This window comes from Dendrobium catenatum, unplaced genomic scaffold, assembly GCF_001605985.2.
Source record: "Dendrobium catenatum unplaced genomic scaffold, ASM160598v2 fragScaff_scaffold_693, whole genome shotgun sequence".
NCBI classification, from domain to species: Eukaryota; Viridiplantae; Streptophyta; class Magnoliopsida; order Asparagales; family Orchidaceae; genus Dendrobium; species Dendrobium catenatum.
In genome coordinates, this window is record NW_021319155.1 from 148,016 (window position 1) to 175,644 (window position 27,629).

Sequence of the window (27,629 nt, forward strand, 5' to 3'; positions counted from 1 at the left end):
TATATATATATATATATATATATATGTGTGTGTGTGTGTGTGTGTGTGTGTGTGTGTGTGTGTGTGTGTGTGTGTGTGTGTGTGTGTGTGTGTGTGTGTGTGTGTGTGTGTGTTTGTGTGTGTTACTTAGTGCATATATATAACGTATTTGCATTTTTTGTTTGGATAACACACTAATGATGCATTTGATTTTTACACTAGCTTGCTTTCCAAAGCATTGGCATGGTGTATATGTATATTCTCAATGCATCAATACATATTTCAATGCAGATTGTTGGAATATTATGCATTTCCCAATATAACATATATAACATATTTGCATTTTTTGTTTGGATAACACACTAATGATGCATTTGATTTTTACACTAGCTTGCTTTCCAAAGCATTGGCATGGTGTATATGTATATTCTCAATGCATCAATACATATTTCAATGCAGATTGTTGGAATATTATGCATTTCCCAATATAACAAAATGTTTCTTGAGGCAACAACAAATCTCTTGGGGCTGTCATACACTTATCGAGGCTACTACTTGCTTCTCAAAGCTATAGCACATTCCTCTAGACAATACGATTAAAATTAATAAATTAATTATGATGCATGAGGGGGCTTTTAAAAATTAATTAAATATAATCGTGTAGGTGATTATCATTTGGAAAGTGCGCAATATTTTAGATAAAATTCAATAACTGTCTTTTGCACACTTGCACGTGTATCCGATGGCGTGAATGTGAGTTAGGTTTTAGCTATTGTGTAGAGGAAAGATATTGTTTAGTTCATTTTCCTCCTTCAAGTTATCATTTAGCAGAGTTCGTAGGTGATGTTATCTTAATAGGGGATTGTGATCTTGCTTTTCAGTAAAGTACATTATTCGCAACATATCTTCTATGGTCACCTTTAGGTAAACTGATTTATTCAGTATGAGCCCCTTGTTCTTTACCTATAAGCTAGTCGTGCACATTATAAATCCCCTGCTCCTTGTCACAGGTGAATTGTAGTGTTCATTATTATTCCCCTATTCTTGCCCGTTGGTGGGCTAATTTGTTTGATACGACCCCCTTGTTCTTGTTTGTTGGCTAGTCATCATGTACACTACGAATTTCCTGCTCTTTCTCACAGGTGATCTATAGTGTTCATTAGAAGTTCTTATTATTGCTCGTGGATGAATCATTGTTGTTCATTGTAGGCTGCCTATCATCATTGCAGGCAAATTGTAGTATGCATAATAATTTTCCTTTTCATGCCTATAAGGGGATTGATATGAGCATTAGAAGTCTCTTGTTGTTGCCCGTGGGAGAGCTGCTTTGCTCAGTAGTGGTCCTTGTATTTGCCCGTAGGTGAGCTGATTTATTCATTGTAGGTTCTCAATTCTCACATGTAAACGAACTATTACATTGCAAGTTCCTTGCTCATGCCTGCAGATCGACTGATGTGAGTATTAAAAGTCTTTTATTGTTACCCATACATAAGTTGTAGTATCCATTATAGGTCTCGTGCTATTTCTTATAGGCAGGCTATTGTATTATCTGCAATTTTTCTAATACTGCTGGTAGGCAAGTCACTATATACACCGAGTCCTTTATGCTCATAAGCAAGTTGCCTCATTAATCACAAGTCACTGTGCCCACCTTGCTTTTTACTTGTGGACAATCTATTGTATGCATCACAAATTCATATTCGAGCACGTAGGTGTCATGATATATTAATTACAAGTATTTCTGTCTTCTTCAATAAGCAGGATGTCACGCTTATTACAAGTATTATATTCTCATTCTTGCCCATAAGTGGGCTTCTACATTTATTGCAAATGTCATATATATGCCCATAAGCAAGTCATGTTCATTAAAAGCCCTTTTGTTAATGCTCGTAGGTGGGCTGTCGTTTACATTTTGGTATTATATTCTCACTCTTACCCATTCATTGAAAAATTTGGCAGCCTCTCGGCGTCTCCCCTGTTTAGAGGAAATTTCCAAAAGTCTAAGCTTGCCCATTATGCCAAGAAAGACGTGCATGGTCGGTGTTAGGTAATATCGCGGTCGTGATCTTCAATCCCACCACACCAAGAAAGACGTGGGCTTCGAAAATTCGGCCTTGGCCTCTGCCCGCTGTGATTTTCTTTGGCGAGGGAGTTTTAATGGATTAAGTTCCAGGTTAAATTTTGGGATGGCAGATGGGTTTGTAGATAAGACACCACCCAGAGATTTCACCCTCATTTTATGAGGATTTTATGATCTGAGTTCTGGTTTCTTATAGGCGCAAGCCCCTATAGTTAATTACCCCTCCCGATAATAAAAGAGAACTTTCGATTAAGGCTAGTCGTCAATTAGATACGTATAAATACATGTTATCTAACATGTAGTACCATTATGGGCTTGAAAATTGGAAGTTTGAATGGTTGGAAGATTTGATATTTAAGAAATTTTCATATTTAAAATTAAAAATTTCACCACCTTGCACTAGCGGATGGTGGAGGAATAGATGATGGACCCGATTAAGATCCCATGATTCCGTCTTCCGTGTCATCGTGTTCCCTGGTCTACTTAGTCAGAGGAGGTTATCGACCCAACTTGACAGAAGGATCCTTGTTAGTAGCCATGGGTTGCTTGTCCAAGGGGGCCTTGTAGACTCGAGTTGGATGTTTGTCTATGGGGACAAATTTGAATTCACCTTAGCTAATAGAGTGCTTAGTGCCCTATCGATCATATCCTATTAATTCATATCTCAAGGATTTGATGCCATTAAGGAACGTATTGGTTGGCCATAACTGATATCTGTGGTGCCATTTGGCGGCAAAACTACACGGTTCAGAGGGCCCCGGGTCATAACCGGTGCCATTTAGCGGCAAAACCTCCGGTTAGAGGACACGTACCACGTCCTTACTGGCAGGAGATTTTTTTGAGAATGAATCTTAGTTATATTCTCGATTAGACATTAGCTCTTTGTGAGTTAAAGTAAATTTTGATTTGTCTACCCGACAAACTGTTGCGGAGGGTTGATGGGTTTTTCTTTAAGTGTTTGATGGATTTATTTTACTTTTAAATATTTTGAAGTTTTGAAATTTTTGGAGTTTCTGTGAAGTTTTGGTTACTTGGGATATCATTTTGAGATATTTGAAGTTAACCCCTCTAGTTAAGATATGCATTCAACACGGTCATTATCGGGCCTCTCCTTTGAAAATATTTAAATTTTGTGAAAGTTTGAGAGGGCATTTTGAAAGTATTTATAAACCCCTCAGGTTGATATTTGCATTCAACACAATCATCATCAGAGTATTTTGGGTCATTTCTATTTGTGGATTGAACACTGCCGACTCTATCGAGCTGTCGATAAAGGATCGGATTTCGTAGGCATTATGCTTTTGTTAGTGAATTCTCATTGCTATAGGTCTTGAAGGCCTAATATGAATGCATTAAGATAAATATACAGGTCACCATTACCGTATATTTGTTTGATGATTCGAATCCTGTCAACTCCTATTTATTTGATTAGGAGGATCGGGTTTCATATGTTTTATGCCTTTATTAGTGAATTCTTTTGATTATAGGCCTTGAAGACATAATATGAATGTATTAAGACAAATATATCGATCGTCATAACCGTATATTTACTTGATGGTTTGAACCCTGTCAACTCCTATTGATCCTCATAGAAGGATCAGGTTCGAACTTGAATTCTCGTATTGACCCGCGTAACATTCCTAGACGTCATGTGTGTAATTATAACACGTTCACCGGGGCCCATGCTGGTGTTTTGGGGCATTTTATAGTTACTTGTTGAACCTTGTCAACTCCTATTTACCTACCTAGGAGGATCGGGTTCAATTTTATTGATCCGCGCATCATCCCTGGACGTCACATGTGTTCCTACAACATGCTCATTGGGGCCCATGCGGGATTATAATTACACTTACCCTTTGTGTACCTATTTACATACAAATTGCGGTGCATGTGCGGGGGTACTTTGAAATATATGTTGAACGCCTTCTGTCCGCTTGCATGGATATTGCGGATCTGGTGGCGTGGCGTAGCATCTTTTGAATAAAGTTGTTCGCTGCTTCATACAGGTAGATTATCGTGCATTACTTGTATGATTTATGTAGGTAGATTGTAGTCACTAACGAATCTCCTGCCTTAACCCACAAGTGCTTGCTTTTATTGCAGTTCTCTTGGATTTTGCTTATAGGCAACATACATATTGAATGCATAATGGGTCTTTGAAAATTTGTATATGCTATGCATCCTCCGCTTTTATTGGTAGATGATCGGTGTGTTTGTCTGCTGTTGCACTATATAAATTGCATGAGAGCTATATTCTCCTCGAACTATCAAAACACGTCATGTCTTTCATTTCATCGCATGTTGAATCCCCCTACTTGGAGGAGGTAGGTGCATCTACTTGTCACTGCCTTATCACAAGTTGTATAAGTATCTTAACACTTGTTACAGGCTCCTTGTATATTTTCCTACAACCAGACTATATATTCCTTCTATATTCTCATTGGTTGCGGGATTTGATATCTTCATTTGTATCTTGATGCCGATCGTGGAGCATTGCTACATTCATCACATCTTGGTCTCTTGTTATAAAAGACAGATGTATTCATGTTCTTTGTTTCTTGCAAGATGCGTTGTATTTGACTTCTGATGCAATCAAAAATTTGGGAGAGGGATCCAAATTTTTGATCACAAAAAAGAAACTCTTTCTAGAGAATAAAAGATTACAAGAACTCACAAAAACTAGACAAATTAGACAAAACAAACTTTTATATCATATAAAAAAAAGACTTACAAACTTGACTCTTACAAGACACTTACAAATGACTCAAACAAGACACCCTAAACTTGCCTACTTTGAGAAGAAGGATACAATGGAATGGCACATGCGGATAGACGAAAGAGGTTAGAAGCCAAGACGAAGGTTGGAAAGAGCTCGCAAGATTTCCATAGGAGGAGGGGAAGAAGATTGGAAAGAGCCCGCAGGATTTCCAAAGTAAAAACCTCTCAGGTTTTTGTCCCAAAAATCACATCATATCACTTTTTTTTTTTAACCACAAAACAACTCTATTTATAGGCACAAAGAAGGAATACAAACAGCCACCTAAAAGCAATATTTAAAGCCATTAAAATAGGGAGATATAAGGCCATAAGTTACTAAGAAGAAGACCAAAAGACTGCAGGAATTCTGTAGGAAGATTGCATAGAAAACAGTGGAAAGGCTCATGGAAATCCTCCCAAACAGCCACCAAACCAGTCCCCAAAAAGCTGTCTATTTTATGTCCAAAAACAGCCCAAAATTTCCCATAAATGGAGTAATAAAAGCCTTAATTTTCTGCACAGGAATTCCAAATAGAAAAACATATTTCAAGACAAAAAAGTCACGGTTCCAGCTCAGGGAAATCTGAACAGCACCAAGGGGGTTTAAAGGCCACGGGTTCCAGCTTAGGGATACCAAACAACACAAAGGAAATAAAGACCACGGCTTTCAACAGCAGGAAAAACCAAACGCCACAACAAGACCCAAGAAAAAGCCACGGAACAGCAGGGAAAAAACGATCCAGCAACCCTCATTAAATCACGGTAAAAAGGGGGAACCACGGCAATAATTCCCCACTATTTTTATGGGAGAAAACAGAGAAGGCTGCAGCAGTTCAAGAGGCAACAAGAAGAGGAAGAGACAAATTCCACATACCTAAAAAGCTTGCACACTTCTCCAATTTTAGAGCTAAACATTAGCTCATAATGAGCTACAACTCCACATGATAATAATGAGCTTGCACCACTAAAATTTCAACAACTAATGCTCAAAACCGAAATCAGCCAAGGCTCCCATAAAACCACAAAACAGCCCAAAGGATAAGGTGGAGATGAGAGGACAAGATAATGAAGAGTAAGGAGAGGGGGAAGATGAAAAGACACAAGGCAAGAAATTAAAAGTAAAACTCAACTTGTGTGGACCCCTCCTTTGTCTACATCAACTTCATGTTAACATAAACCATAAGATGTGGCATTTATTGACTTGCAGGAATCTTCTAGAACTATCACTTTCACTCTAAACTCCTCAAACTTCATATTTGTATTAGATAAATAGTTCTCCAAGTCTCTGCTTCATGAGTTGCAATTAAGCTGCACATCTCCAACTTTATCAATTAATATGCATAGGCAAGCCATATTGGTGTCTTGCCTATCATTGATTCTTCACTTTAAGCATGAATGATCATAATTATCATTTAGTATTTGCATCCTCGTCATGCTCATGCAATCATAATTTTTTTTGCAAGATCGCATTTGCTTGTTTAGGTGATGATGTTGACTATAAAGATGTTATTATATCCATCACGTATCTTTGTGGTCGTTGCAACTATCTGTAGTCAATCTATTGCATGAATTTCATTATCATTTGTCATTTTTGAATGATTTGTACTTGCAGGAGTTTGGCATGTGAACTCGCAAGTTCATGTTTGAGGACTTGTTGGTTATGAGTTTCTTGTAGTTTTGTAATGATGCTTGTAAGCACATTGCCCCATTTATTACAATTCTTGTTGATTGTTGTTTGGGAATGAGTCATGTCTAATAACCCAAATCAATTAACATGACCCCAAAAGTCTCTATATCATGGCTTTGAAGTCAAGCCATTTCCTTCAAACTTTTCTTGTCACTTACAAAGAGAATGATACTTACAAGTTCTTTATTTTTTTTAAAGCAATTTGTAATTTACATGATGATATTAAACCCCTCGCTATCTTCATTCTAATCGAGGTGATCATCACAAGTCAATTGTTGTTATTTGAAGTTAACTTGTCAAAGCTTGCAAATCATTCATGCATAATTCCTTGCTTGTTCTTTTCCTTTTGATTTTATTATCCTTATAATTCATGAACCTCAATTTTTTTATTGAGCTTTTAATTCAAGTCTTTATCAAATCCGATTCAAGTCAAAGCTCATAAGTTTCATGTTGTCCAAATGTTGTTCAAGTTTGAGTCCAATCTCAAATTCAGATTGTCCAAATTTTGTGCAAGTCCCGTGCTTTAGTGAAAATTTCGGCAATCTCTCAGCATCTCCCATGTTTAGGGGAAACTATGGGGAACTGGGCCTTCACACTATGCTAAGAAAAGCATGTATGGTAGATGTCCTTGGACACCGTGGCCGTATTTTCTTCATCCCTCCACCACACTAAGAATAGTTTGTATGGGTCTTCTACAACACCTGTTTGAAAACTGCAGTCATTTCCCCGCGAGCGGGTATTTATAAATGCCCCTACTTTATCGTAGGCGTTGCACCGGGTTCCCATCCTACCATGCTAAGAAAAGCGTTTATAGGAGGTTTTCCAGTGCGCTGTGAATGCTCAAAATGAGGCTTCAAGTGATTACCCGATTCGTCGAGAGCACCGTGATGCACTTCCTCCCACCACGCTAAGAAAAGCGTGTATAGGTGGTCGTTTTGTCGCGCTGCAGACGTCGAAATCAGGCTCTCGAATTTTAGGGATTGAAGGGTTATACCTTTGTGTTCAGGCAACGACAAATACTTTACAAAAATGCCCAAACACACTTTTTTTCGCTTTTTTTTTTTTGGCAATCTCTCTTTTTTTTTTGAAACTCCAGTCTTTTTGAAACCTCACTCTTTTTTTTTGTCTCATACATACTTGTATACACATTTATACATAGTTGACAATAAAAATAACAGATGACTAACGATGTTGATAAAATAAAACTAATCAAATTTACCAACTAACATTAACAACAAGAGTAAAAGAAAAATAAGATAAAAAGAAACGACGACAATGAAAGTCGTAAGAGGAAATCATCTAGTGTTAAGAGGCTTTTGATCCAATAGAGGAAATGAACTTGGGCTAATGGTTGCTGTAGGAAATTACTGGGCTTTTTTGGTTAAGTTAGTGGGCTGAATGTAGCAAGTTTGAAGGATTTTCTATGTGTGGGCTTTGGAATGGTGGGGTGGGCTGATTTTGGTGGACCTTTAAAGTTTGTGGGCTGCACTAATAATAAGATTGGAAATGCTGGGCTGCAGGTCTTTGTTAGGTAGGTGAGATAATCTGATTTGTGGAGTTTTGAGGTGAGTGTGACAGTGGAACTTTTATTAGGTCCTCTGACCAGACGTAGCTCTACGTTCGGTCATCACTGAGTTACTCGGTTTTTGCTCGGTATTTGCTCAGTATTGTTAGGTATTGCTTGACAATAACGAGAAATACCGCTCTGTGAAGACCAATACCGAGTAATACCGAGCAACACCTAGTAATACAAAAAAATACCGAGTTTTTCTAGAAAAAACTCGGCATTTTTTGTTATTGCTCGGTATTTTGTCTTCACATAATGATATTTCTCGTTATTGTTGGTATTGCTTGGTATTTGCTCGATATTTCTTATTTTGTGCCTGCTACGTGGCGCGATCTCAGTGCCGACCAAACGTAGCTCTACGTAAGTTCACCGGACCAAATAAAAGTTCGTGACAGGGGGCCTTTAAACATATACATATTCTTGAAGTAGTGGGCTTTTGAAATTGTGGAGTGGGAAAGGGTTTCGAATAAGAGGACTGTAATGAGTAGTTTGAAATAGGCTGTTAAAAAGTCTTGATCTGTGAATAAGGGTTTCAAAGATGTGAGCTTGGCTTAAGATCTCTTGTGAAAACTAGCTACCCCTTTGTATGTAGTTTCTGACTCGGAATAGGTAGGAGGCGGACAAGGCAGGGTTCCAAATGAAAGGTTGCTTCTTACGTCTGGTATAGGGAAGGAGGAAAATCGAAGAGTTGAAGTTGGCAGGAGAAGAAAAGGTAGCTTTCTTTGTCTGCTGCTAGAGCCGGAGAGGAAGAGGGCTTAGACGTGAAGTGCCTTCTTTTGGAGGGCGGAGGCTTGGTTTGAGGGAGCTGTTGTGGAGTTCAGAAGTTGGAAAACGGGATTTAGCGAAGCAGGTCGGAGGTGGAAGTCTTGAAGGCTAGGAGGCTTCATTCTATTTCATTTTAACGAAGAGAATTGACCGAGAGGAGGCAGGTGTCCACACAATTTCATTTTGGCGGTGGCTCGTACACCCGAGCAAAGCCGCGACAGAGAGACAAATGAGGTAAAATTTTTAATGCTCATTAACAATTTGGCACCTAGTTTTATATAAATTTCATCATGTTAACAAACCATATAAGTGATATATCATTCCAGCCTTAATTTAAAATGATAGGACTGCACTAATAAGCCAAAAGTCCTCTCGATTTGCATGTGATTTTCTCGATTTGTATGTCGATTTCTCCGTTTTACGTGTTGATTTCATCGAATATCAATGCATTTAAGGTATTGCCGATGTTTTGGTCGCAAAGACGCAATCCTTTTCGCGATCAGACGTCATTTGATGATTGCCAAGGCATAATTCCCTCAAAATGTGTGTCGTCACTTTGGAACTACCTCGATTTGCGTGCATAACCTCGTTCGAACAAGTTGGCAGCGCATTTAGAGTATTGACGACATTCCGGACATAATGACGAAGTCCATTCGTCAATCAGACATCGTTTGGGTAGTGTCGAGCAAACGTTTACTTCAAATTTAGTGCTTTGCCACGTGATACGTGTCGCCCTCCTTGCATGTTTTAATTTGCACAAATTTGCTATCATTCTTAAGTATTTGGGATGTTCTGAATACAGTGGCAAAGTCCGTTTCGCGATCGGACTTTATTTGGGCAGTGCCGAGGCCTATTCTCCTCGATATGCGTGTTTTATCTCGAAATTCATGCCACCAATCCAGATGCTTCAAATTGAACATAGAATGTGTAGTTCTTGAATACTCGTGATATTCTGGTCGCAATGGCGAAATCCGTTTTGCGAACAAACATCATTTGGACAATGATAAGGCTGATTTTTCTCGAAATTCATGTGATTTCCTTAGGATCTGTGCCTCCAATTTGGATGTTTCAAATTGAATAAAAAAATTTAGTTTTTAGAGCTTGACAATGTTCCGGATGCAATGACGAAGTCTGTTCGTCGATCTAACGTCGTTTGATCAGCCTCGCACTTTAATTTCGGGTGTTGGTCATCCCTTTTGACCGATCTCGTCCGATTGGTTGCGAGGGGCCTCGACCTAGCAGAATTCGATGTTCTGATCGCAATGATGATGTCAGTTTGACAATCGGAGGTCGTTTGACCCTTCAAGTGATGTGTGGCGCCAAGGCGCTTATCGCTTTATTCACCAGTTTGGGTCCCTTCTCACATGGTTTGAGGTATAGGGGTCAACAAAAGACTTGCATGGATCTATAGGACCTGCATGGACGCTTACAAATTTCCTGTCGGCATGAAAGCGAACATGAGTACTTAATTTTACACCGCCTTGCTTGGAAAAGCACTCACAGGGCTTGATTTATTATAGGTGTTGTACCTAGCTTCCTCCTACCATACTAAGAAACATGCATAGGAGGTCTACTCATTGCGCCGCAAGCATCGACAACATGATTTTGGAGTTTTTTTTAAGTTTAGTGAGCATTATACCTTTACACGAGATACGATGACGGCGGCACGAGAGTGACAAGGTTAAAACCACAACAATATTGTTCTTTTTTGTTATGAATCTTTTTTTTTTTCTTTAACAACTAATAATATAGAGAGGGAGAGAGGAACATGCATTCTCTGTTACAGAGGAATAGAGGGAATAGAAGGAAATGGTGGTTGAGTGGGATACCTATATGTGGAGTTATGGGCTTGAGGTGGTTGTTCTGTTTGAAAAGTGTGTTTGTGTTAGAACGGTCTTGTTAGACTGGTCCACTGGACCGATCTAGTCGGTCCATACGGAACCGGCTTGCGAAACAAAGGTTGGATCTCCACCTCCTGCGGAGATCGGGCTATCTGAACGCCCAAGCGAAGCAATTTAAGAATGATTTTTTAGGGATTTGGGATGGAAATTTGAATGTAAGGACAGTTTGGAGATTTCCTTTTGAATTGTATGCATTAAATAGTTTGTTTTCCTAGGGTTAGGCATCTTGAATTTGGCTGAAATTTGAGATCTCCTAGATTTAGATTTTCCTTTGGGCTCTAGCGGCGTCTAGAGATTGGGAGAGATTGATCCTCCTCTCAAATAGAGGGTCAATTTTATCTTGCTATTTTTCATTTCCCTTTCTTTAAATAATACAAATTATCTACTATTTTTATGATTTTGTGTGGATTTTTGTGGAGAAATCTCGTTGTTTTTCGAAGTTCGGTCGGAAAAACTTGAGATCTACAAGTGTTTCTTATCAAATTGGTATCAGAGCACGTTCATCAATGGGGAACTAATGGCCGAAAGAAAAGTGAAAGTTTTAGAGGGAGAACTTGGGAAATACAAAGAAGATTTTGATGAGAAGATTACTGATTTTCAAAATCAAATTGCATCCGTCAATGAAAGGATGGAGAAAAAGTTCACCGTGGTGGAAGACATTTTGAGGAAATTGATTGAAGCCAAAACCAAACCTGTGACATCGGAAGCAAAGGAAACTAAAGGTGATCATGGAAGAGATGACAACCCTAATATGTTAGGGGAAGGGAAAATCCAGAAGTGGAGATCCTGGAGGGAGAAGATGAAATGCCTCCTCTAGAACCAATTTTTAGGGAGTAGATGAGCATTTGCTATGCAAGAAGAGGTACTGAATTTGTAAGGAGAGGGGATGATTTTGATTGCCTGGGTGTTGATTTTGAAAGAAGAAGAGGGGATTTTGATGGATGTTTGGGTATGCCCGCCAGAGGGAAGATCGTGACAATTGGGGAGCACCTCTTCTTCGTGGAATGGGCGGTTAAGGAGGATTTAGGGGAAACGGGTGTGACCCGAGGGTGAGGAAATTGAAGATTTCAATCTTTGTGGGGGAGGATGCACACCGGTGGATCTATTAGGTAGAAAGATATTTCGCCGTTAATGGGTTGACTGAGGATGAGAGACTGATGGTGGCGGGCCTATATTTGGAAGGGAAGGCTTTGTCTTGGTATTACTGGAGGGAAATGCGATGACCCATACGAAGTTGGAGAGAATTCAATGACTGTTTGGTAGAGCGTTTCCGAACTGGCTGGGGAGGAGATTTCTATGAGCAGTTCTTCGCCTTGACACAGAGGGGTTCAGTGACGGAATATCAAGAGAGATTCAAGTACCTTGCTAGCTGATTGGACCGCCTTCCTGAGACAGCGCTAGAGGAAAATTTCATGAAGGGACTAACACCATAGATCCGGGCAGTGGTTAGAGTAATGAGATCTCGTGACTTGGGAGAGGCTATGGAACTAGCCTAGTTGGTGGAGATCAGAGGCACCTGGAGAGAGAAACTAAAGACAGTAGCTCTGTAGGCTCTTACAGGATGACCACCATCTTATTGGCATCGAAGGAGCCAACATTGGATACTCTTTGGGGAATTCAAAGGAAAAGACTGCAGGAGGAAGATCTGGAGACAACATCAAGAAGTTCATGGAAACAAAATTACAAGAGAAGAGGGCGAAGGGGCTCTGTTTCAGATGCGACGAGAAGTATACTCTAGGCATAGGTGTAAGGACTGAACTCTTCAGGTTCTTATCATGTGTGATGACGAGGGAATGGATGAAGGTGTTGTCTTTCCACCTTGCTGAGAAGGTGATCTTTGGGAGGGGAGTATTGTTAGACTGGTTCATTAGACCGGTCCAACCGGTCCATACGAGACCAGCTTGCAAAATAGAGGCAGGATCTCCACCTCTTGCAGAGACCAGGCGATCTGAATGCCCAAGCAAATTTAGGAAGTATTTCTGAGGGATTTGGGAGGAAAATTTGAATGTAAGGACTGTTTAGAGATTTCCTTTTGAATTGTATGCATTAAATAGTTTGTTTTCAGGGGATTAGGGCATCTTGAATTTGGCTGAAATTTGAGATCTCCTAGATTTAGGTTATCCTTTGGGCTCTAGCGGCGTCTAGAGATTGGGAGAGATCGATCCTCCTCTCGAATATAAGATCAATTGTATCTTGCTATTTCCCGTTTCCCTTTCATCAAATAATACAAATTATCTACTATTTTTGTGGTTTTGTGTGGATTTTTGTGGAGAAATATCTTTGTTTTCCGAAGATTGATAGGAAAAACTTGAGATCTACAAGTGTTTCCTATCAGGTTGTTGTTGGTTAGAGAAGATAAGTATAGGTGGAGATGGGCTTCACGTGTGGGTGAGGGATAGAAGCTCAATTGATTGCTTCACATGAGAGTAAATGGGTAAGGATAAAGTTATGGCAATCCTTGAGTGTATAGAAGAGGTGCAGGTGAAAACGTAGGCTATAAGGAGGACAAGAGGTGAATCTACTGCTCGGGTTGGGATATTGGAGGTAGTCGTTGTTTGAGAAGACGGCTTGGCTCTTGGATGTAAGAGGTTGGAAGAAGGAACAAGTTCAGATATACGAGGGGGATTGTGTGATGAGAATAGTTAGTGAAATGTATGAGGGATGTAGGTGGTCGGGTTGGCAGAGAGTGGAAAGGAGTGGAGGGATGTGAGTGGGAAGACTGCTGCGGTGTTCACGTGAAGTGAGATCAAAGCCTGAGGAAGTGAAAGGCTGGAGACGGAGTTGTTGGGAGCTGTATTGAAGAGATGGGGTTGTTGTTCGGTTGGGAGATGGAGAAGAAGGCTGTGTTGGTCTAGGATCAGGCTGTAATAAAAGAAGAATGTGGATTGACACCTCTCATAAATTCTGCTTTTTCATGTGCCTCAATTTATGTACCTTCTCGATTTGCATGTCATTGCATCGTAACTCATGCCAATTTTGTATTTTCACTCGCATAGAGATCCAAGCAATATTACAGCTATTTTTAGGTATTTTCGACGTTCGAGACATAATGGTGAAGTTCATTTTGCGAATAGGCATTGCTCAAGTAACGCCATACAACATTTCGTCCGTAGTCCAATTGATTTTGATCACCTTCGGCGGCATGGGAAATATTACAACCTTTTTATATGATTTCATCATTTCTGACACAACGACGAAAACTGTTTTGCTAATGGGCAGTGTTCGGGTAGCACCGCACAATATTTGGTCCATAGTCCATCGATTTTAATCATCTTTGATGGCATGAGCAACATTATAGCCTTTTCTATATGATTTAAATGTTCCGAACACAGACAAACTATAAGTGTAAATGTACTGTATATAGGCAATTAATTCAAAATTTAAATTAATGCAGTCAAAAAGTTGGATGGAATTTTGATGGGTTGAATGTTGAATTGTCTTAAATAAAATTAGGTGAAAGAAAATGATAATTAAATGATTGGATTGTTATAAAGCTGATGAGGAATATGTTAGGCCGGTGCAGCCGGTCAACCTAGACTAGCTCTATTGAGGTAGAATAGTTTTGCCTATTTTGGGCTCAACTTCTGCCGCCCGCCTCCTTTTTCGCAGCGGGGCCCAGGAGGCATTCTCAAAAGGGGGATGAGGGAAAAATTAGGTGGGAAATTTAATATGAAGGGGGTTGTTTGGGAATTGTATTATTGTGGGTATGCTTTAGATAGTGTTTACCTAGGATTTGTTTTTTCTTATGTCTTGTTTGCTGAGTTCAGAGTAGTCTTAGGTTATTTGGGCTATAGCTGGCGGCTTGACATTTGGGAGAGCTGAATCTTCCTTTCCATTTAAAGATCCAAATGTATCTTACTATTTTCTTTCATATATCTTGCAATAAAAATAGTAACGGTTGTTCTTCTTCCTAAATTTTTTATTTTCGTTTACTAATTTCGAGGAAATTGTATCCACTTCCTATCAAATTGGTATCAGAGCAATTTCCTAGGCAGAAATAGAAATCTCGCTAATGTCTACAACGTTTTCTCTACGATCTTGCTGTTTTTTGCTATTTGAAGACCAGAACCATTGTTTTTTTGGTCGTTTTTGTTGTTTAGAGCTTGGATCTGGGTACTCATGGCAGGAAAAAAGGTAGAAGTGTTGGAGGGGTAGATGAAATTTGAAATTTTAGATCTGGGGGAGGCGTAAAGGGGTTGGACGTGAGCGTAGGGGTGTTGAGTTTGAAAGGAGTGTTGAATTTAAGAGGCGGTGGCTTGATTATGATCAATGGGGTGCCGAATTTGAAAGGATGGGCGTTGAAAATGATCGAAGGAGTGCAGAATTTGAAGGAAAAAGGTGACTTTGTGATGAAATATCTGGGTACGAGCGGAAAAGGGTTGGCGAGGCATAAGCCTCAAAATCCAATAATTGCGTGAAGAGAAAGTTTTTCATTTGTGAGGCCTACGCCTCAAGGTGTTTTGAGGCGTAAGCCTCAAAATCCAATAATTGCGTGAAGAGAAAATAAATGTTAGAAGTTTTTTTTATAGAATATCAAAATAATATATTAAAGATTGACATATTAGCTTTTTATTGAACTATGAAGTAATAAATTAATATACATATGAAAGAAAAATTGCACATAAAGTGGCAAGTAATGAGAGTAATACTCTTAAATTTTTAGCCATCGTCGTCTTTATAAATATTTGTCATCAATTTAATGATGAGAGTAATATCCTTAAATTTTTAGGGGAGGTGGTGATAGTGTGCGGCTTTCAAGTGATCCTTGACGGTGGCTACAATAGTGGTGGCTGTGGTGAAGGCGATAGGCTAGAGGCCGAGGCAATCGAGAGGAAGTTGTTGTGGCTCGGGGGTGCATTAAGGCATGATTTGTTTGGGACTCTAATTTAGGATTTAGGTAGGTTTTAGGAAAAAATATATATAAGTAGGGTGAGGTGTTCCGCCTTATGCCAATGAGGCGAGGCGCTTCTCAAGATGGGCCTCAGCCAAGTTGAGGCGCAAGCCTCACAAAAAAGGTTCGAGGCGTAAGTCTTGAGGCATTTTTTAGTGAAATTGCGCAAAGGCGGGCCTCATATTGCACAATTTTAAATAATGGATTTTAGACATGTCACACAAAGAAGTAACTCGGTACTAGTTTTAGAAAATTAGTTATTAAGTTCTAGAAGTTGCGTATTAACAATCATGTATAATAAATAAACTCGATAATAATGAAAGTTTATTATTTCTGTACATTTTCGTACTGACCGTCCATAAGCCTTGAATTTAGAATCCATATTTAAAACTTTAATTTAAAAAACTATTAATAAAACGTGACACTTATTTAAGTAAAGGTTATCATCTATTTTCCCTTAACATTTGCAATCGTTGCTTGGCCACTTGTACCAATTTCATTGCATTTATAATATATTGATCCTTTTTTTATAAGGTTTGTGAGAATTCATTTGTAATCTCTAAAGCATCAATCATTAAATACAGTATCAAGATAAAGTCAAATGATTCCATCGCATGTACTAAAATACCTGCTTCAACTGATTATTGATCATGTATTCCCTCTTCCTTGACAATTTCAAGTACTTCGATCACAGAAGCATACATTTTTATTAGACTGATTAATGTTTGAAAATGCGAACTCCTACGGGTGTCACTAACATGATGCAAATTGGTTTCTTGATTCAAACCTCGACCACTAATTAAATCTCCATTGCTTAAATGAAAAATTATTTTATCACGTTGAATAACTTTTAGAGTATCATTTCTCTTATATAAAGCTCTAATAGTATTGATAATTCATGAAGTGATTTCAAATAAATGCTTTATTTCCTAATTATTTTTTGCAAGAGACACTAAATAAAATTGGAGTTGATGAGCAAAACAATGAATATAGAATGTCTGAGGATTATCTTTCAGAATGAGTGCTTTCAAACCATTAATCTCACTCTAATATTAGATGCTCCATCGTAATTTTGTCCTTGCATTCTATGTATACTTAATGCATATTTTGTAAGAAGCGCTTTCACTGATTCCTTAAGTGCTAATGTATTTATTGAAGATACATGACTAATACCAATGAATCTCTCAATTACTTGGCCCAATTTATCTACATGTCTCACTGTAACAACTAATTGTTCTTTTGTAGATACATCGCGAGACTCATCAACTAGAATGATGAAGTAAGAATCAACAATATCTTTCATGATTGTAGCCAAGGTCTCAGTAGCCATAGAACTACAAATCTATTTTTTTACTTTGGGTGCAATTAATTTTAACTTTGTACTTGAATTATCAATTGTAAGTTTTTTAATCTCTTCATTATGATTAGTAAGAAACTGAAATAGTTCTATATAATGTTTTTGGTTATCAGAGCTAGATGATTCATCATGCCCATGAAACGATAACCCTTGGCGAATAAGAAATCGAACACAGTCAACAGCTGTTGTTAATATGATGTGATATTCTTTTTTATTCTTGTCTTCCTTGCTCAACCATAAAGTATTAATACTCTACTCTTGAATCTTCATTAAAACCTCACATTTTTGTCTTTCCTTCTTGTGTTCTTCAACATGACCCAAAAGCTTCTCTTTTCTCTTCCAATTCTTAAATCCCGCACCATCATCTTTTTGTACACTATATTCAATCCAATCAGGAAAATCTTCAACTCATTTCGAGTTACACCTACGAGCAATATTTGCTATAATTGTTTGAGGGAAATGATAATTTTTTGGTTGATGCGGTTCCTTTAACAAATAAGCTCTACGAATTTTTTCACGCTCATTCACATCATAACTTCATATTGATATCCGAAGACCATGATTAGCAAGGAGATGTTAATATCAATCTCGACACTTTCTTTTCGCTTCAAGAATCGCTCTATTTCTCAAAATTCTAACAACATAATGAAGAAAAACATCAAGTACTGAAGATATATGATAATATTAATTTATTTTTTTTAGATTCACTGCATTGGGAAATCTGTCTTTCAAAAGCACTTTCCTTTATTAGGAAACCTGTTAAATTCGCAACTGAGGGAGAGTAAGGTGGGATGTTTGCCTATTTTTCTATTTTTCCGTGATCTTACCTAATTGTTGCTTTAGAAATTTAATGCCTGATGAGTACCTTCCCTTTCACTACTTATTCCTTCTCAGTTTCCCAATGTATACTCTAATTGTTGACAGTAATATTCCCAGCCTGAAGCCTCACCATTCAAAAGTTGTGTAAGTTTATATATTCTCTAATCTAGCTAGAGCGTTAGAAATCAATATGGCTGACTGGTTTCTAATCATAATAAAGTGATGATATAATGAGTTATTGAGATTGCAATGTGGAATGATGTTAAAAGAAAATGTTTATTGGAGAAAATTGATCAAATGTTTAAGATCCAAATCATTCTCTCCAGTATCCCTCTTAAGTAAGTCTAAAAGCATGGGTTTTAGTGGATCTAAAAGTTGGCTTTGCGTTGTCAACATATGCTAGTTTTGTATAAGGACCTATGGAGAAGTAGGGGAAGGGAAAACAGCAGCAGCAGCACGATTTAACCAAAACATGATATAATTTTTTTAAACGCCTTCATGGCTTCATTACAAATTTCCTTTCTGCAAAGCTAGTCTAAAGAAAGGGTCTGTTGCTAGGCGGTTGAAAACAATGCATTCTGAACAGTTGTATGTTTTGGAAGCAAATCATAATGTTTGATTAAAGGTGGTATCTATTGTCTCAGTTTCAGATAATTTGATTATTTATTTATAAACTATATGCATCTTAAGACCCAATGTTATTTAATACTCAATATAGGCATATAGCAACTAGCAAAGAATACTTCTACATGTAAACAAAATTTTCTTCTCACCAGAAAATTTTCTTCATTAAATCTGAATTCACATGATTAATCGAATCCTACTTAATTCAAATCATACTTGTAACCAAACAATGAAACTAAAAAAAATCCGGTATACAAAAAAGAAGTATGAAATAGGGCAACTGGAGTAGTAGGGTGGCGCCAAAAGAACAAGACTAATCGGCTAATTGCTAGATAAAAGTTACCTTCAATAGGAGACTAGCGGCTAAGGAAGTGACTGCGATGGTCAAAGTCCGAAGTGCCGGACCTTGTGAGTTACTACTGCGAAGGCGGAAGAGCCGGACCTTCCAAGTGGCGACTGCGAAGGCCGAAGAATACGAAGAGCGGAGCTTGCGAACTGAGAGATCTCTTGAACATCGAATGGGAAGAAGAGGAGAGGGCTGTGAAGACAAGGCTGCGACCGAACCATGAATGCCGAATGTCGAATGGGATTTCGCAAAAGGCCGAAAGCGGCTTGAATAGGCGGGAATTTTTTTTTTTTTGAGGGGGGGGGGGGAATACAGAAAATACCCTCTTAACATTTTTTTTTAGGGTGGGCAATTTAGGGTGGGCATTTGCCCACCTTGAATTGAACGTGGGTCCGCCCTTGGCTAAGAAAGAGAGATAGACCTAAAAAGACTTGATTAAAAAAATATTAGAAATGACCTTTCTTTATTAGATTTAAATGAAAATTTGTCTCTTATCAAGACACAATGGAGAACAAGGATTCATGTAGCTAACTCCATGTAGTGGGATAAAGGCTTGTTGTTTTTGTTAAAATAAAAAGAGGTGCTATATAAACTTTTCATATGTTATAACACATTTATAAATATCCTGCTCACACTGATTTCAATTAACATGTAAAACGATGGCTTTTTGATGACCCTGTTAAGAGAGTGGATGTATTAGATTTGACATATGTTAAGAAAGGTAGAGGTAGACCTAAAAATGCTAGATTAGAAAATATTAGAAATGACATTTCTTTATTAGATTTAAAAGAGAATTTCACTCTTAACAGGACATAATGGAGAAAAAGGATTCATGTAGCCGACCCCACGTAGTGGAATAAAGGCTTGATGTTGTTGTTGTTGTATTGATTTCGATCAATATAGTTGCAAAATAACATTGAAATATGGTTAAATCAATAAATGTTTAAGTGAATAAATCGAAAGCTGACAAAGAGATTATGTCATCTCATTAATTTAAGGGCAAGAAGGCTAATGTGTTGTTCAAAGATGATTGACAAACTTGGATCTTTATTCCATCTAAAGAAACCTTTGAAAAAATAAACCTTAGATTCGTCTAAATCTTTAAAATAACCTAGTAATGATAATTAAAAAGAAATTTGATTCCTCTATAATTAAACATTTTTTCTAAGAACTCATTTAACAACATTTGTTTAAAATTAATTAATTTAAAATTCACTTCATCTTCAAAAATTTTTAAACAATGTTTACTTTATTTTTCAAATTTAAAATAAATAAAATTAAATAATTAAATTACCTTATTCTCTGTTGTTTATCAAATGCTAACACAAACTGGCAACTTTCTAAACATGTTTTAACTCACCTTTATTTGACGCTTGATATTTAAGCTACATTAATTAATAGTAATTCTTGTCCTTCACTTCAGTCTGCATGAATTGGATGATTCAATCAGAACTTTCCTAATGAAACATTTGGCTGATATTCTTCTTATGTGTGCTCTATTAGAACAAGACATCTCAAAGCCAATCAGTTCATTGCTACCGTTTTTTCTAGGACATTATCACAAATTGAAGGGACAGTGTCATAGTGTATCTTTTAACATCCAAAATGCAAAACCATTGTCTTGGCATATTTACTGCCTCATCTAATCACATTCTGTCTTCTTGTCTCCTACTTATTCTTCTATATGTTCTTGGTGTGATATACAAGGTTTGTTATGCTTCGCAAACTCAACAGGTTGGAGAATAGGTTGGTCTTGCGCACCATCCAATATTGCATCTGCGATAAGAAATATTCATATCAATATAACAGATTCAGCACCTGCACCTTTCCAAGAGGCTGCACTTACGGCTTTAAGAAGCTCCACAGAATACTTCAAGTCCCTTAGAACTGTAAGTAGCTGTTTTTATGCCTTGGCTATTTATGCTGGAAATTATTTCCAGCTTAGCTGTCGCACTATCAAATTGCAAATTCACGTTTTTTTATCTTGGTATGCGGTGGAAGAGCTATGAGGCTAGGAGAGATAATGCTGTTGAGACTCTCTCTAGACTTGGTTTCCAAATACAGTTCAGACCGCAGGGTTCATTTTTTCTATTTGCAGAGCTTCCAGAGAGCTGGTTACATTCTGATGTATGTTTTTTTCACCCATTCATGAAATATCTAGGCTTAATATTGTTTAGCTTGCCTTTCTATTTGGTTACTTGATAGCTACTATTAATTTTGACATTAGTCAAATTTTTTTTGGTTTGATGACATCTATAATTATTTCTTTTATAAATGATATTTTAGTCTTATTTTTCTATCTTTTATTTGTGTCACAATTCAACAGTCACTCTAAATGTCAGGCCATGTAATGACCGTAAGGAATGTAATAATAATAATTGATAATTTTTTTCAATGGAAATAAGTGTCTGAGGGATCAAATAGAACAATTATTTTGATTGCGTATCCCTTTTAATATCATTGAACAGAGAACCAACAGATTATTTATTAAAAAAATTTGCCTGTTTCTTTTCATCCAGATAGGCCCAATCATAGAAGCAAAAGCAAATTATGTGATCAGAATTTATCCCTTTTCATATCCCTAATAATATCATAGCATCATATATGTTATCAGCGATCATTATAAATAACACTATACATTATTTAAGCAAGATAGCACAAAATCAAACACGCTATGTTTGATAGTTAATAGTATTATTCAAATAATAGTGTTATATAGATAATCAACTATTGAGACAATAACAACCCATTAACTGTGACTCAATAAAGAAAACCCACGTTAGGAACGTTACCATTTGTATTACATTTTTCTTGCTAAATCACCGTCTAATGGAATATTACTTCTGACAATTTCTTTCTGGTTTGAGCACTCTGCTTGTAGGTGGATTTTGTGAGGGAGCTGATCAAGAAAGGTGGGGTTGCTGCAGTACCTGGATGCGGTTTCTTTCATAACAGTTCCAATAATGAAAATAAATATTACAATAGATTTGTTAGATTTGCATTTTGCAAGAGTGATGAAACCCTTGCGGCTGCTGCTCAGAGGATTAGAGAGCTCGAAGTCATCGGAGACAAGGGTTTACTTAAGAAATTATGAATTTAATGTTTGATCACTTGATGATTATTTTTCCAGCTACTGACTCTATTATTTAACATTGCTAAACTATTAGCATGCTTAATGAAGAGGTAAGTTATCGGCTTTGTTATAACTCTTACTCTTTAGTTAATTTTCGAACTTCGAACATTTTTATGTTACTTTTGATTCTGTTCATTTGATCGTGATTAGGAGGTTCAGAAATATGTGTTGGTTAAGGTGTTGTTCGTTTGTTCTATAAAATTGTGTTGTCAAGGTACAAGTAAAGGTTTATGCAGAGTAAGTTTTTTTTTTTACAGTTTTTTTATTGTTTTATAAAATAATTTTTTAGCATAAAAATTTTCTGTGCTAAAAATTTTTGGACATAAAAATTAAAGCAATAAAAAAATAGACCTAAATAAATCCAAAATTATTAGTTTTGTAGCATAGTTTGGCGCACTGTCCTTAAAAAAAAAAATAATTTAAAACAATTAATTTTGTTTCCTCTATCGATTTTCCTTGTTTGGATTAAAATGTGGAATATCTTTAAATCTAGTTTTTCTTACAGTTTAATAAAATTTTATTTTATTTTTAACTAATTAAGTGAATTATTATTATATATATTATGCCACTTAAAAAATTGTCGGTTTTATATTTATTATATATTTGACCATGAGCTTCAAGATCGCATCAAGCTTGCCGACATTTAGAAAGAATTGTTTTAGCAAAAGAATATTTAAAAAAGAATTAAAAAAAAACTAATTTTTCTTAATTAAAAAAAATCAAATATTTATATAATTTTTAAATTATTGGTATATTTTCTAATAAAATTTGTTAATTTTTTTATAAGAAATTTTCAAAAAGATAATTAAGTAATATATAATTCTAAATTGCATAAATAACTAAATTTAATTTGTATAATTTTAAAACGATTTAGTGTAAATTATTTTTCTTAGTATAGAAATTTAATATTTTTTTATTCAATAATAATATTTTTAATCTTTAAATTAACTAATATTTAGTGTTAGTTGGTAATTTGTTAATACAAATTTTGTGAGAATGAAAGATCTATTACAAAATAACTATAAAAAGGAATTCAATGCAATTCACTAATGCACGAGTTCTACTAAATTATTATAACATTTCATCCAATTCTACATTTTGAAATAATAGAATATTAGGATTGAGCTTAGTAGGAAAGAATGGGTGTTGTTAAGTTAAATCCATTTCGACCAACTAGTTCTGCCTTTGTGACCTAGATTGCCTCCTATAGGATGCGTAAAAAATGAAAAAATATAACTATAATACATTGTTAAATATCATGTAATGTACTTGAGATTTTTTAAGTTTTAAGTATGCGTGGACCTATTATGTTCAACATGGTGACAATAATTGCACATTCTCTTAGAATGATTTGAATTTTTGACCATTATATTGGAGGTGCGTGTGACCTTGGTCAACCTGGCCGTCTTCTGATCGGAGGCGGTTGTAGCCTTGTAGCTTAATTAAGCTAGATACTAAGTAGAGGAGATGAGAGACTAAGTAGAGGAAATGAAAATTGTGCCGGGATAGAGGAGGAAATAGTTAACCACCATCTTATAGAAATTTCACTCAAGTTTGAGCATACTTTTCTATTACACAATAAACCTTAAGCTAACAAGGAACAAAAAATTAATTTTTACTTTTTTGGGATCATACAATCCAATAATATTTGTTATCATCAAAACTCAAGATTGGGCTTTTGAATTGCAACAATAATTGGATTGAGGTTTAAATTAATTATGCATTTTCCCTAACTCAGTGGCTCCACGATGCTCCAAAATGGCACTAGGACGTTGACAATAGTGCAACGATTAAGGTTTCACTATTAGAGTGTTAAATTTCTTTGTAAAATCATAAAACTTAATAGCTCCCTAGCACTCTATATTGGCATTTGGCATTGATAGCATTACGGCATGGAATGGTCAGGCATCGCGACACAAAAGCCAATTTCCTCTTTTTTGCCATTTTCCTGGAATTTTCAAGCACAACTTTAACAAAAGCAAACATTTCATGGGAATATATACAAATAAATATTAAAATAATTTTCACTTAACAGTTCACCACAATTGTTCTAGCTCATTCTATATCCTTTTTCCTCTAACTATTGTTTAAGTTCTTAGGAGAATAACTTATTGAAGATCTTACTTGTAAGATCCCAAAGGCCTTCTAAGAGGTTAGGGGGACTTGATGGAACTAATAAGAGGCTAGAGAGAAGTTTCTTTTTAAAGAGGGAAGCACTATAGGAATTCTCCAATATATTATGATGGAAAAAGCTTCTACGTCTTGTTGGGAGCAAAAGGAGTGAGAGTTAGTGGAATTCCTAAGAAGAGGGCTCAGGAGAAATATGCATTGAGCATTACATTGAATTTTAGGTCAATTACCTTTGTGATTGTTATGTTAGTAAAAAAAAGGTATATGTATGTATTTGGTGGAACTTGGTTAGAAAAAATTCATATGCACTTCTTTTTTTTTTTCTACTAAAGAAAAGTTGTATATACGTTTAATAAAACTTGATTATTGATGGGTGGTGTATATTGTCATTCCTTGGTATTTTATATGCAAAAGATCCCACATCATAGTTTGAGGAAGAAAGGTTCTCTATATGCTTTAGTAATGAATCAAATGCTTATGCCATCCTTAGTAACGTATGATGGTTGTAATTCACCTCGTTTGGCAAGTTTTGTATATCTATTGCTTGTTGAAATGTCACTAAAAGAAGTTATTTTTTATTTATCCTTGTTTGTGGCAAGACGTTTTGTTGGAACACTTGTTGATTGAAAATCTCCTAGCAATGTCCAATGATAGATTTATGTATGAGTATGTCACGGTTCTCTTTTTTGTATGCCTTTATCTGAATAATACTCATTCATTTCTCGTAAGTCTTCTTTAAGGTTTGTGTTGTCATTTTAATCATAAGAGAATTGAATGCGATGAGTCATGTACATATACAAAAGTCTACAGAGAATTTTGTTGTATGCATATATAGAGATTTGTCTAACACTACATTTTAATCATAAGCATTTAACGTCTCACCCTTCATGTATGATCATGTTTATACATCTTGACTTATGCCATATGATTTTAACAAAGCTTTGGTGGATTCCTACATATTATTGCATATGTCATTTTATTACACACATTGCACAATATTTTGAGTTTATTATACTGACTTGTAACTCATTTGCATACATTTATTCATGTTTGCGGTTGCATGACATGTAGTTTTGAAATTTCATAAGATACTTGAAGTTGTAGCACCCTTCAATGAATGCATAGAGAGTGTTTTTGGTAATACCTATTAAGAAATAACACAAGTCTGAACTAAATAAAAACGAGTTGCCACATTTGGATGTTATTTCATTTATGTTTCTAAAACATTTTTGAAATTGGGGAAAGTAAGGAGCTTATTTATTCACATAAATGGTAGCTATGTACAAAGCATTCACATAACTTGAGTCGTGTGGATTTTATGGATGGTTGTAGAAAGTTAAAATGAAAGTGCATGCTCAAAAATTATTTCACCAATGAGTTTGAGTGGTTTTGCCTCTTGTGAATAGAAGCTCCCATATAATGGGTTTTATTTCCTTTTTTTTTTTGTCTTAAGATTTGTTGGAGTTTTTATAAAATATATTATGACTTGTCATTAAGAAAGTGATGATATACTTCTTAATTCATGAATGAATTATGCTTTATTCATTATGTGAATATCTATATTTTGGTCTCACATTCGACTCCGTTTGTCTTATGAATGACATATGAATCATGACTAGTTAGGAGAAGCCTATATGTGATCTCATTCCTAATTGCTTCATCGATATAGTTTGAAAGGTTCTTGTCAACTCATGTGGCAAGTGGGAGTAGGAAACAAATATGATATTGAGAGCATTTCTTTTGTTGATGCTCATTTCAATTTCAAATTTATATTATTTATCTTCATATGCATGTTGGTAGAATTTTTTAAAGCGAATTTTGAAAGATTTAATCTTATTTGAGAAATTTGAGTTTTAAATTTACAGCCTGAAAATTGAACATCTCATTATGAACAATATATTACCCCTTAAGGCTAAGATATCATTTTGCTAACAGATTTAGATGATGAAACTGAAAGTTATCATCCCGATTGTAGTAGTTGAATTCAAATAAGAATCACATATGATCCCGAAGGGTCAAAACATGATTATATCAATATTTAACCACTATAATCCAGATGGAATATCATTAATTTCATATTCCATGTCCCAATAACAAATGATTTATCTCTCTAAAGAGAGAAAATATTACTTATTATTGATTGATGGAATATGACGATAATGATCATTACCCACTTGATTTTTCTAAGGTAGATTAATTTTGAGTTTTAAAAATTAATTTTGAAAAAGGTGGATGTGGGTTCTAAATCTCCTACGAGCGCAAGCCCTCAAAGTTAATTACATCATAGGAAATTAAAATTTTCTATGAATACTCTCAATTAAAATAATGGAGAATTTTTGTTAAAAGTTCTTCTACGAGTGATATCAGAGGTGAATTTTGGAAATTTAAGTAGGAATGGAGCATGATGGAGCACTTATTAGTAGGGTCAAAGGAAGAAGGGTAGGGGACACTTTAAGATTCTATAACAATCCAGAACTGTCCCGACCTAGTCTAAGTGTTGGACTTTAAGTCTTAGATTGGGAAAAGATTTAGTTTGAGTTGAACTTTTTGTTAAGAATTTAGGATTACATTATGGGAGGTTGGGGTCTTATAATTAAAGATTTTCCCTGGATCCCAAATCTAAATTTGGCACCATATAGTGGTGGCCCGAACCAACTAATGCAATGCAAAATTTGGGCTTACCCTCACCTGGATTGTGGAGCTAGCTAACCCATAGTAGATTTTAAATTTATAAGTTTGATCATTTTATGAAAGAGTGGTAGGGATATTTTTATTAAATTTTTGAAAATTGGGGTTGACATCTAGAGATTGTCCTAAGTGGCCCCTTGACTTATGTTGGGTGAAAATGCTAAATATATATGTAATTAAGATTTATTCTCTTTTAAATATATTTTTAATGCATTGAATGCGGGTCAAAATACTCAAATCATAAATGCTTGAAATTTTAAAAAGAAATAAAAATATTTTTTTATAAGTCAAAGCTTCCCAAGGTTTGCACCTCATCCTCGTAGATCGAATTATTTGAACTCTACCCGCAGGTGAGATACCCGTGGGTGAGAAAATGTCTTAGAATAAGGAAAGAAGAATGCATTGATATGTATACAACCCCGAATGATCTCCGATTTATTCCCTAGATTTATTATCTTTTTTATGTTATTTAACTTCTAAAATTTTAGATTTTGGTTACGAGTATAAGATTTTCATACCCTCATGAGTCTCACGTATCCAGGTTAAATCAAAAGGGCACACAATCATAAAAAAGAAAAGAAAAGCAGGTAAACATAATTGCAATCACATTAACACATCGAATATAGCCAAATTAATAAATAAATATCTATAGGCAAACTTCCTTGCTTATTACAATCTAGAAATTAAAAGTGGCCAGGCACCACTAATAACAACCCGAATTTTAATCCTAGAACAAACACAAGTGGCTTTGAGTGGGATACTCTTTATCTTCAATTCTTCGGTCTTCTCTCCTTCGAACTACTTGGATTTTCCATAGTCATATACCCAAATGGAACAGAGAACTCTTCCCTCGAGGGAAAGGTTACTCTTTTCACTTTGGGTATGAAAAATGATCTTAACTTGGG

At 36.0% G+C, this 27,629-nt stretch overlaps 1 protein-coding gene across 3 annotated transcripts in view; it reads left to right on the forward strand.

Annotated features, from left to right (window-relative positions):
- Window positions 1-22,020, forward strand: part of LOC110107561 (probable N-succinyldiaminopimelate aminotransferase DapC) — a 52,695-nt gene extending 30,675 nt beyond the window's left edge. For 2 of the 3 annotated variants that reach the window (XM_020837832.2, XM_020837834.2), the window contains exons 7-9: window positions 20,481-20,662; window positions 20,775-20,900; window positions 21,655-22,020. In XM_020837832.2, the coding sequence (XP_020693491.1) occupies window positions 20,481-20,662; window positions 20,775-20,900; window positions 21,655-21,867 (521 nt within the window). In that variant the 3' untranslated portion in view covers window positions 21,868-22,020. The remainder of the gene's footprint in view (window positions 1-20,480; window positions 20,663-20,774; window positions 20,901-21,654) is intronic. The other variant, XM_020837833.2, reaches the window with a different exon arrangement.
- The last annotated feature ends 5,609 nt before the right edge of the window (window positions 22,021-27,629 follow it).